General features: G+C 41.6%; 1 protein-coding gene across 1 annotated transcript in view; it reads right to left on the bottom strand.

Annotated features, from left to right (window-relative positions):
- Ccny (cyclin Y) overlaps positions 1-12791 on the bottom strand; it is a 110036-nt gene that overhangs the window by 32390 nt on the left and 64855 nt on the right. The window contains exons 2-3 of the mRNA XM_048367981.1: positions 11619-11693; positions 1080-1114 (exon numbers count right to left, since the gene is read on the bottom strand). Coding sequence (XP_048223938.1) covers positions 1080-1114; positions 11619-11693 — 110 coding nt within the window. The remainder of the gene's footprint in view (positions 1-1079; positions 1115-11618; positions 11694-12791) is intronic.

The following is a 12791-nucleotide window of genomic DNA, read 5'->3' as shown; positions in this document are numbered from 1 at the left end:
CGAGTTCAAGCCCCAGGACTGACAAAAAACAGAACTAACAAACAAAACAAGTGTCCGCAACACATATACTAACATTCTGACAAAGGAATCACCAGTTATTTTTCTTATGGGCCCCATACAATGCCTCTATAGTGCACTGGCCCCGCTTAGGACCTTCTTTCCAAGTGTATTTTGTCCTGATTTTCAAGGGGTAGAGAAAAAAAATATTATGGTCTTAAGTGTCTTTTGCTAACAGTTTCAGTATCAAATACTTCAAGATTTGCAAATGCAAATTTGCAGGTAGCCTCAGAATCCTAAGACAGATCTTTAAGAGGTGAGATACACCATTCTTATTTTTAATATGAAAGTTTACAGCACACTTATTTTGGTAGTTTTCTTACTTCCTTACTCCACATCTTGTGGAGAAGGGTGACAGCAACTTGTATGGTGGCAGAGTTACCCAGGGGTCCAGCTAGTTTTAGCTGCTGCTCAAGGAAGAAGGAAAAGCTATCTCTAGGACACACCAGTCCTGGCTACCAGATGAGGGACATACTACTCAGAATGGTCAAAAGGGTAGAGGTGACTTGTGAAAACACTCTGAGTGGAGCAATTAAAGTATTAAATGTATTAAAGTGTTAAATGTATCCTCATTTTGTTGAGGATATATCCAAAGTATGCACAAGCAAAGCAGAAGAGTGAAGAAGCAGATACAACTCACAGAAAGTGATTATATATTTATTCAAATGGATCTGAGCTATAGGAAAACAAATAACAATTTAGGGATGAGGATGAAATGAAGAAAGGATTGAAAATTTAAAAAGATATAGCTTTCATTCTGGCCTATGTGGTGTTTGCTGTGGTACTTGTACTGTCCACACACCTTTTCCCATTAATAATACTGTAGGGAATCTAGAAAATCATTCAGGACTGTGTATAAATACCAAGCCATGACTGTCCATTTATAAATGCATTTCAACATTCTTTCCATTCTTCTAAGCTGACACAATACATAAATCATTTTCACTCATTTAAGACAGTTATTTAAGCTCTTTACATCTCATAGTCATCATGAAACAACTCAGGGAGACAGCTTCACTTACATGGTTAATGAAGAGACTCTTGCGTTTTTCTCTCACTGTGAAAACAAAAGATGCAACAGAAATGTTACAGGCTTGCAGGCAACCCCAGGCAGGTTACTAAGGACTAGGCCTCTATGATGTGGTCCCTTCCACCAACCAGTATACCCTGTTCACATTTACTGAACACGAGAATATAGGATCTACACAAATACAGATTTCAATTTGGCTAGCAGAAATAAATGTACACCCAACTTAAACAACAGTACCCTCAAAAATAACTAACATCTAAAAACAACTAACATCCATTAAAAGGCAATAGATTTCCATTAACTAAATGAAGTAATTAGTAAACCTCACCAAACTTATACACAGTCCTTATTTAAGGTGAGACATAATAGGATTACTAATATATAACCCAATCAGACCCATAAATACCCAAATTGGGTGAGTGAAATGTAAGTAACTACAATAATACCTATAACACAAACGTGGGACTCAGGCCAGATAAGGTACCTCATGACTATGTTTTGTCATGGAAACCACCATCTGCTTTACATACTGGATGAATGGCCTCAACTCCTGGCTAGGCCAGCTGGCATCTTGCAACACTCCACCCCAGGAATAAGCACTGTTCCACCTGACTAGCCTGGAATGTACCGTGTGGCTTGGTTTCCTGTGTTGGTCAGAATGGGATGCCTTGGCCACAGGATCTAGAAGGGGCGGAGAACCCAGATGAACCTCCACTCACTCTGCTTCCCCCAGACTGGCTTTTGTGGGCCTGTCCTAGTCTGCCAACACGCTCTGGGTTGTTCAATGTGGAGAATACAAAGGCCGGGTTTCCTGCAAGGAGATGGCATCTGCTGTCACTGCCTCGGGGGCCTCCCGTTCAGTGTACAGATGTAGTCTGTCACCTGAGGAAGCTTCTCCCCCGACCATGCCCCCAAAGCACAGCCACTCGAGCTTTGTAAAGTTCTCTACTGAGAACTTTTCTTCTTTCCCAACGCACAGTTCTTGGGCTCAGAGCAATACTTCTTTTCCCTAGAAATCCCATTCTTGGAGCTATGCATAGTATTATTCTCTATGGTAGAGCAATTGCCTAGCATGCACAAGACTCTGGGTTCAGTTCTCCTCACTGGGGATGAGGGAAAAGGAGAGAGAGAAACTAGCCCCGTTCTCTCCATAAGCACAGCTATCTTCCTACCTCCAAGATGTTCAAAATAGTAGAGCAAAATCTTACAACTGGGTGTACATATTCAAGAGTTAACACAGGACAGAGGCGCCTGCATGGAGCTGTCAGATAGGGCCATCACACAGGTGATTTGCCTGGTCCTGTCACGGGACACAGAGCTGAGTACCACACAGAATACGAGGTATCTGGGCCAGGCCCGAGGCCAACCAACACGCTCGGACCATAGAGAATGTACAGTGTGGAAAAAGGCAATTATTTTTTTCCAATTCTACATAATTATCCCAAGTGCGAACCTTAACCAAAGTAAAATGATAAACTGGCTGGTAGCACTAAATTTTAACTACCACACATGTGTGTATGTTCATGCATGTGGGAATCCAAAATTCATTCAATGTTGGACTTAGGCTTCCAGTGAAAAACATATGTTCTGTAGTGATTTTCTGAAGGGATTAGAGTACTTTGTATATGGACTGTAAACCTGACAAGATTTCCAGCAAGTTCTGTAGTAAGTGCTCAGTCCTTCCTAGAGCATCCCTGTCATAGGTGTAGGGAACAAGATTTTATGCTTCCCAAATATGGTAACCACCTCAAGGTCATGTCAACACTCTGTAACAGTTCCTGCCTTCCAGAAGATAAAAGCTATCCATGGTTCAAACAATAGGTTTCCTTCAAGAAGTACCACAGTTTCTAAAGATGGGCATGGTGGAACCTACCTGTAATCCCAGTACTTGGGAGGCTGAAGCAAGAAGACCTCAAACCTAGCCTAGGCTAGCCTAAGCTATACAGCAAGATCACAGACATAGATTTAGAGGAAAGAGGAAGAGAGGGAGGGGGAAAAGGGTTATGTGAAGTTCTTACAGAGGTATTACTGAGGAGATTGGGAAATACTTAAGCAGCAGGGCACTTGTGGCTCATGCCTATAACCCTAACTACTCAGGAGGCTGAGATTGTAGGACCATAGTTCAAAGGCAACCCAGGCAGTAAAGTCCATGAGACTCTTTATGTCCAATGACCACCAAAACAGCCAGTGGGGTTGTGGCTCAAGTGGTAGAGCATAAACGCTCAGGGACAAAAGCAGTGGTACTCAGTAGACAATATGTTGAAAATACAACTTGTGGGAGGGGACAGGAGGGAAAAGTGGGAGAGGAAGAAGGGGTGACACTGTCCAAAAGAAAGATGTACTCATTACCTGACGTACGTAACTGTAACTCCTCTGTATATTACCTTTTTAATAATAGTAAAGAATTTTTAAGTACCCCGACCTGACTTATAAAACTATAAAGCCCTCTATATCAACTTTATAATAATAAAAAAATTTTTAAGTGAAAAAAAGCCAAGCCTCCATTGTTACTTAGTTTGAAATATGAAGAGTATTAAAACAAAAAAAAAGTTCAGGGACAGTGCCTAGGCCCTGAGTTCAAGTCCCAGGATTGGCACAAAAAGGGAGGGAGGGAGGGAGGGGATACACATACACACACACACACACACACACACGATCAAAATATGTCAGTAGCACTTAATTACACACTAATACAACTCCTAACAAATGGTAAGCAATAATCAGAAAATCTACCTTTGTTACAACTACCTAAAAATAGTTTTTTTAATTATTTTTAAAAATTCAGTAGTCAGCCAGGTGTCAGAGGCTCAGGCCTGCAATCCTAGCTACTCAGGAGGCTGAGATCTGAGGATTGTGGTTCAAAGCCAGCCCAGGCAGGAAAGTCCATGAGTCTCTAACTCCAATCAACCATTAAAAAACCAGAAATGGCACTGTGGCTCAAGGTTAGAGTGCTAACCTTGAGCAAAAAATGCTCAGGCCCTGAGTTCAAAACCTAGGACCAACTCCCCTCATCTCGCACCCCCAAGAAGCAGATCTGGGAAGTAACCTGACCCAAATGTAGGTAAAATCTTGTATGATGAGAGACACATCTCTACTGTGCAGAACGAAGTTAACACAGAAGAACTGACTTCCCTTGATCCTGTAAGCTTGGCCTCCTCAGATGTGCCTCCACTGTCCGTATAAACAGTGTGGTTTCCTTCTGGGAGCTTAGAACTGCATACAGCCCAGCAGAGGCTACATGCCTGAGAACCCTCAGTCAATAACACCCTCCCCCCTTAGTACTCTCGGATGAATGAAGCCCAACCACCTATGCAACTCAGCTGGGAGAGAACTGGGCATGTGTGTTAGGGGAAAATGCTTCCACTTAATGTCCTCAGAATGTGCCATGCATCTTTCCTTAAACTTACTTTGTTTCTTTCCTCTCATAATAAGTTATACTCATGAGTACAACTACTTTGGGTTCTATTATTTCCCAACTGGACAACCAAGCCGGAGTGGGATCAGAAGAACCCCACACAACTGCTACGCATAGGGAGAAGGTAGATGCTGCCTTAGCTCTAAAATATTTTACATCACCCACCCCATTCCAATCATTCCGGAGATCTGTGAGATACATGGTACTCTTAAAATTAGGTATTTCTTTCCTCCTATGATGGTTGGAACAGGACTAAGATGCTACATCAGGAGGAAAATATACTAAGCAAAATGTCTTTATATTAGCAAGACTGACAGATGAAATTACCCAAATCTAAACCTTTCTTCCAAACAAATTTAGAACCACCCAAGTCATTAATCAGCCCCGAAATCAAAAAGGCTTTAGAGGTTGGGAATATGGCCTGTGGTAAAGTGCTTGCCTCGTATACATGAAGCCCTGGGTTCAATTCCTCAGCACCACATATATAGAGAAAGCCAGAAGTGACGCTGTGGCTCAAGTGGTAGAGTGCTAGGCTTGAGCAAAAAGAAGCCAGGGACAGTGCTCAGGCCCCGAGTCCAAGCCAGGACGCGGGGGGGGGGGGGGGGGGGGTAGCTATTTTATGTAATTGTATAAGCGGTGTGTCAACCTATTAACAGTCTGCTTTTACATCAGTTGTTTTGTTGTTGTTGGCTGTCAGTCATGGGGCTTGAACTCAGGGCCTGGAGGCTGTCCCTGAGCTTTTTTACTCAGGGCTAGTGTTAGTATGTTTTCCTCCATTTGGGGCTTGATAGTCTCCATCTTAGGCCCTCAGCTCCATCTCATTCCTGAATGTACACTTATCTCTAGACCTCAGCTGTATCAGCAGAATGTGGCCTAACTATAACTGCTGCAATAAGAAAATCCCACCCCCTCTACATGCTATCTTTAGCATTCAGCTGCCCACACAGATTATTTTCAGCCCCCTAATGAAATTTCCCCCATCTCTAGTCCCCTGGCTGTATAAAAATGCCTCTGAATGAAAGACAGGAGCCATTTCTTCTTTCCTGGGAGAGAATTGGCCTTTTCAGCCCCTGCTGACAATAAACTCCTTTTTCTGTAAGTGACTATGTGTCTTCAAGGTTTTCTGGGCTGAGGCTTTTAGCTAACACTCTACCACGTTGAGCCACAGTGCCACTTCCAGTTTTCTGGTGGCTAATTGGAGATAAGAGTCTCATGGACTTTCCTGCCTGGGCTGGTTTGAAACCACAATCCTCAGATCACAGCCTCCAGATTAGCTAGGATTACAGGCATGAGCCACTAGTACCCAGTTTTTAAATTCGTTTTAAGATTCAATATTTTGTTCATCAAAATCTCTGAAGTGTCCTCTGTCATGTAGGGACAAATGCAATAAACTGCTATGTATCATAAATCTCGTCTTTCTTGGGAAAAGATTAACAGTGATATCCTTTGATCTCATCTATGATAGTCTGCTAAAAGGATTTTTAATTAGCTAAAAAGAGAGTACATAGTGACTTTAAAAACCTATTGGGGGAAGGGGCTGGAGGTGTGGCTCAAGTGGTAAATAAAGTACAAGAAAGTTGAGTGTGAGTCCCTGAGTTCAAGCCCTCATATGGACAATTTTAGAGACTTTCAACACAAACCATCTAAAATCAGCAGAAACACTCAAGTTGGTATTAAGTCTTCTCCCAATAAAATGGGAGTGAAAAGTAAGTGGTAGTGTTTGCTATCTGAGGAACAGAATCTCACAAGGTGTTAAGAGATACTCCTTTAGCACAATGTCACAGAAGTAAATTTTCTTTAGACTTAAAAACACGGTTTGCAGCCAGGCACTAGTGGCTCACATCTGTCATCCTAGCTACTCAGGAAGCTGAGATCTGAGGATCAAGATTCAAAGCCAGCTCAGGCAAGAAAATCTGTGACTCTTATCTCCAATTAACCACCCAAAGCTAGAAGTGAACCTGCATCTGAGTGGTAGAGCCTAACCTTAAGCAAAAAAGCTCAAGTCCCAAGATCAGCACAAAAAAGATCACACGCATACACACACAGCCCTACCAACGTCCTGTGGGAAAGCCAGTGACAATCAAAACAGATCTTCAGCTAACCTCTTTATGGATGTGACTCAAAAGTAACTTGGTTTCCCACTTCGAATTCCCGAGCCAGATCTTCCAGTGGCATCAAGGCGCCACTACGCTACGGGGTGTTAGTCAGCAGGGAGGACTTCCTAGCAATGCCACTTTATACCAACAAGCGTCTTTGGAAGTGAGCAGCAGCTCGAGCAGGCACGACGAGGAGAGGAATGACTGGAAGGATGTGGGGAACAGGTCCAGAGTGGATCTTGTGCTGAGCTGCTCTCTCCCCCTAAACCCTACCTGCAGGCGTGAAATGAGTTCCATGTGAAACAAAATCATTAGGCTCTGGTTAAGAGAGGTACGTTATTTTACAAAGAAGAATTAGTTAGCTTCTACATGTGAAAGTCTGGCAGGCCACAAAAGTAGGAGCCGCAAGTCTTATGTTCAGAACAACCGCATTTTAAATGTGAGAATTAAGTGCCGAGACAGTATCCTCGATATAGATTACAAAACGTCGACCAAAAGAAAAGGGTTTATTCTTCCTACTATGGATAACATAAATCAGGCTTCAAACAATCAGATTAAAAATTCAATATAATCCTCTACAGGATAGGTTGCAACAGCACCAATAAATTCCTGCAGACTTCAGTACAAAGTGGATTTAATTGTTCACTTAATTGTTGAGCCCCTATTCTAAGTTCATACCACAGCCCCTACCTTCTTACTTCCTGACAGGAAGTTATGATCACAGTGACCAGGACACAAGTGTCCCTGGGGGAAATTCACCCTAAACTTCCTACCCTGGGCAAGGCATCCTGATGATGTCATCCCAGGAGAGGGCAGGAAGGAAGCTAGAAACTGCCAAGTGGACCTGTGTTTATTTCTAAACCCAGGACCAGAGGAACAGAACATTCTGTGCATTCGAAAGGAAATTAACATACACAGGCAGATAAAAGAACAAGGAAAAGAGAAGGAAAAAATTCAAAGATGTCTAGGGCAGAACAGTCAAGAGAGAAGGAACAAGGAATTGAAGGCAGGCAGGCCGGCCACAAGAAAAACCTATTCCAAGAGCAAATATCTAAATTGCCTATCTACTTCAGATGTTTCTATTTCCGACAGAATAGTCAAGGCCAAAGGATTTCTTCAGATATACAGAAACCTCAATTAAGTGGTTCCAGTAAAAAAAACTCTTTCTGGTTACAAAAACAACAACAAAAAAGACATACATAGAAATCTCTATGTAAAAAAATCTCTATGTAGAAAAAAAATCTAAAGTAGTATAAGAAAGAAAATACAGGGCTATGAATATGGCCTAGTGGTAAAGTGTTTGCCTCATATACATGAAGCCCTGGGTTCAATTCCTCAGCACCACATATATAGAAAACGGCCAGAAGGGGCGCTGTGGCTCAAGTGGTAGAGTGCTAGCCTTGAGCAAAAAGAAGCCAGGGACAGTGCTCAGGCCCTGAGTCCAAGGCCCAGGACTGGCAAAAAAACAAAACAAAACAAAACAAAACAAAAACAAGAAAATACAACTACAAATGAAAATTAAAACTTAGAAAATATAGATGCATAAATATCTATCCAAAAATAAAAAGATACGTCATTATTGATATTTTGTTGTATATATTTTTAATCTTTAATTTGCATACTTAATAAATGGTACATGTACTTTCCCAAATGAATGTGTCTGTATAAAAAAAAGAAGTATGTTAAAATATACAAATCCCAGAGGTGATAACAGCATACCGGGAGCTTTGTAAAAGGTCATCCGAAGCCCGGAAAGCATGAAAGTTAGAGAATGGGGCAAAGTTGCTGAAGGAATGCTCTGAGCCAAGAATTGCCCAACCAGGCACATGGCAGCCACTCCCGAACCAAGGTACTGTGCTACCTCCCATGCAAAAGGATCAGCGTAGTCCAGGCGCAAACACGTGATTTTAGTACATCTGAGGCAATGTGCAAAGGAAAGCACTGCTCACGTTTTTTATGCCTGAATTTTACGGGTTCAAGTCTGGCAAGGGGCTCTCCAAGAGCCTGCCACCTCCACTTGCTGGTGCCGCTCGCTTCCTTCTTTCCTCTCCCACACAGGTGCACAAACGGTAGGACTTCTGTCCTACTTCTCAAAAAAAGAATTTCCAAACATCATGTGAGCTGAAAGGAAAAAGATGGACCTTGGCTGCTTTCTCGTAAACTTAAACGTAAGCTCTCTTCTTTTTGAAAATAATGAATCAAAATCTCTATAGAAAAGAAAGACATTAGGAACTACACACAAGTTCTTTCCCATAAGCAAAGGCCATCGCATGAAAGGCAAGGTAAGCCAAGAGAGCTAATTTCTTTCTCACCTGGTAATTTCCTCCACCACACAGGACCCTTGTTGGTTGAATGACTCTTTGACTTAGAGAAGTCTTCAACGACATCTCACTTGTGCAAAGAAATGACATGGAAAGAGTCACTCTGGTTTTAATAAAATACCTATAACTTCAGCCAACTAGGGAGATCTAATTAGCAAGTACTCTATTATAATCTGGTTTTGCTGAAGTTGCCAATTTCCTTTAGAACAATGAGAACAAGGTTCTAAGTCCAGCCTAAAACTCTGTGGTACCAAGGGAAAAGGAATTAACCACCAAAAAATTCTAATTACCAACTGCAGACCTGTAACGTGCCTATCTCAGACTCACAGGTGGCTGACGGCAGGGGCCTGACCAAGAGACCATCATCAAGCAATGACAACAAAGCAGGGTAATTAGGCTACAGAAGAAAGACAGGAGCGAGGGTCCCAAGCAGTACTGCCCCTAACACGACTGCTAGCACTTCAAGGCTTTGTGCCCACATACTTTTCTACAACATTCTTTACAAAGCAATAGGATGGGACTCGCCGTTGTGAACCTACCTCCGAAGGGTAAAGTTATGTAGTAAAGAGTTCCTGTGCATGACAAAGCAGCTTATAGAAAGGAAGAATTTAGGAGGGTGAATTTGACAAAGTTCAATTCACGGACAGTAATTTCACCGAAGGGCTAATTCATGAAAGTTACCAAGGTTACTTATTTTTTTTAATCTTTTTTTTTTCCTCTCTTTCTTTCTTTTTTTTTTTTTTTGGGGGGGGTGGGGTAACGTTGATAAATCACAACTATAATCCTAGCTATCCTGAGGCTTCGATCTGAGGACCACAGTTCAAAGGTACTCTGGGCAGGAATGTCCATGAGACTCTTAAGCTCCAACTAACCACCAAAACAAATCAAAATGAACAAACAACAAAGGCTCAAGTAGTAGAGTGATAGCCTTGAGCAAGAGTGTAGGGGCAGCATCCAGGTCCTAGGACCAACACACACACACACACACACACACACACACACACACACACACACACACACACACCTTTTTAGAACAGGAACAGCACAAGAACAGGAATAGAACAAGAAAATAGGAATCCAAAAGACTGGTTGGTGGCTGCAAATGGCATGGAAGGAGGCAGTAGCTCTGGCAGGTAAAAGTTCTCAGGTAACTTCTCCCCACACCCCATGTAACAGCAGGAGAGGGAACTGAAAGAGCACAAGTGAAATGAGAAGAAGCAGGCACGATGGAGCGGTCCCCAGATAGAGGAACAGCGGGGAACACCTGCAAGTAGTGTACGGGATATTTTCCATGGGGAGTGGAAAGGTCTAGAACTTAATAGCTGAAGTTGAAGCAAGTTAAAGCAAGAAACAAGGGGTTAGAGTACAGATGGCTTGATGTTTCAGAAGAGCAAGGGAATGAGATCCAGAAAAAGTGGCGAAGGGAAGGTCCCTAAGCTATTTCTGGAGCCTTCTATTAGGTCATTTCCTTTCCCCACGACAACAGCAGGTGTCATCCACCCAGAGGCTCTGATAAAACTTGATGCAAATATTGCGGGAAAGTTTTCTGATTGGTGTTGGTCTGTACCCTAAGATCACAGGAAGCAAAGACCAAACCTCAACGTTAGCCAGACTTACAGCTTGTTTTCACAGCACGATCCCTTAAGTTTCTATACAAAATTGTTTTGGCCTCATTTTTCATTGTTCCAAACCTCATCCTGTCATTTTCCTTTCCTTGAAATATCCTTCCTACTCCTCCCATTTTAGCTTTTCCTTTGCACCAAAGAAAATTGTGGGTGTGAGAATGGAGAGGACCTAATGCATTCAAAATTTAAATTCAGAAGTATTTGATAACTATACTGATTTACTCTTTCTTTTAGAAACTTAAAAAAAAATGCATCAGAGGCTTTCAAACCAAGTCACTGGTCCACACTACATCAGCCTTATACCATGCCAAAACTGTTACTAACCATCATTAACATAACCATTTCTTAAATATGAACTCCTTACCTTAAACTTACTTATTTTCTACTTGCTATAGTATTTTTTCTAAGTTAGAGATTAGCAATTTGCCCAGAGTCAAGAACAGAAACCGTATGATTTCCACATTATAGAATAACATCATAGGAACTGTGTCACCAAATTCCATACTTTTCTGCAAGTATCCAAAGCAAAGGTTTGTGTCTATACACTATACTGCAGAAATTTGATCCCATCTTTCCTGTGTAGCCAAGGGTCAGGTAACAGTGAGATGAGCCAGGGACTATGAAGAGACTTCCCTCCAGAAGAAATTGCAGGCACTTAGCTGGTTATTAACCCTTTGACAAAAAAAAGAAAACCACTGCATTTTGTATACAGGGTCATTTCAGCTCTCACAATTGGCAACTGTACCAATTCCATGACAAAACAGTTATTAATGCTGTGTTCACTTGAAATTTGTATTTTTCTTTTGGGAACTTATGCAAATATTAATTCTTATAAGAAAAGGAAAATTTCTGACTCAAAGTAGAACTATCCACTACAGAAAGCATTGTAGGAATAATCCAGCAAATAGGCAAAATGAGCAGGGTTACTTCCAAGCCAAAAATGATTAAACAATATCCTCCAGGATCACTTAAAGGCTATTTAGTTTCATATTGAAAATAAAATCTAGCGGAAAATCAAAACTTGAGTTATTAATGCCAGTTGTTTTAACAGATATAAGTAAATTAGAAACCTACCGTCCGTCTGAGATTTACTGAGGAATATTGTGCTGGCCCGAGGATGGTCTGAAGGATTGAATTCCATGTTCAAATCTTTGGAGAGATAAAAACAAAAAATTATATGAATAACAATCTGCTAACTAGAGAAAAACAATATTAAATTTCAATAAATCTTAATTACTAATAACAGGAGCATGAATACGGTAATAATTCTTTTGTTTGTTTGGTTTTTTTGTTTGGTTGGTTTTGGGCAGTCCTGGGCCTTGGACTCAGGGCCTGAGCACTGTCCCTGGCTTCTCTTTGCTCAAGGCCAGCACTCTGCCACTTGAGCCACACCACTTGCAGCTTTTTCTGTGTATGTGGTAGTGAGGAATCGAACCCAGGGCTTCATGCAGGCTAGGCAAGCCCCCTACCACTAAGCCACATCCTCAGCCTGAATAATGATATTTAGAAATCTGAAAAAGTTATACATAACAAAGAAGACACTTGACTGGAGATCATTAGCCTAAAACTCCATTTTCCTTTGAAAAAACTGTTCTGTATCCAAGACATGAAAAAATAGCAGAACAGAGTTACATGCAATCAAGGAATTGGCCATTATTTTCTTATGCATTATTGGTCAAAAGGGATTAATTAGGACATCTCAGGTGGTTACAATGGAATCCGCACTCTTGTGCTCTGCTTATTTAAGATTCCTGTGAAAGATCGTATCTGAAAGGCAATCACTACAGTACCAACTATTTGTGGGTCTAATCTGGGCTGTGCATGTATACTGTTGATCCATACTTTAAAAAAGAAAATTTAGGTGCTAGTGGCTCATGCCTATAAGCCTAGCTACTCAGGAGGCTAAGATCTAAGGATGGCAACTCAAAGCCTACCAAGCAGCAAAGTCTATGAGACTCTTATCTCCAATGAGTCACCAGAAAACGGCAAGGGAAGCTGTGGCTCAAAGTGGTAGAGCACCAGCCTTGAACAAAGGAGCTCAGGGACAGCGCCCAGGCCCTGAGTTCAAGCCCCAGAACCACCCCCACCACACACAGAAACCAGGCCAACATGAAGGAAAACAAAGGAAATGAAGAGATTTGAAACATATCACACACAAAAAAAAAATTTCTTCCAATTTCTCTGAGAAAAATCACATAATTTGACAACAAGAGAACTCTTTAGGAGGTGCATCTGACTCTACCTGCC

The sequence above is a fragment of the Perognathus longimembris genome, chromosome 18 (assembly GCF_023159225.1).
Source record: "Perognathus longimembris pacificus isolate PPM17 chromosome 18, ASM2315922v1, whole genome shotgun sequence".
Taxonomy (NCBI): Eukaryota; Metazoa; Chordata; class Mammalia; order Rodentia; family Heteromyidae; genus Perognathus; species Perognathus longimembris.
The sequence above is the reverse complement of the archived record's forward strand: the minus strand, read 5'-3'. Positions and strand labels throughout refer to the sequence as shown.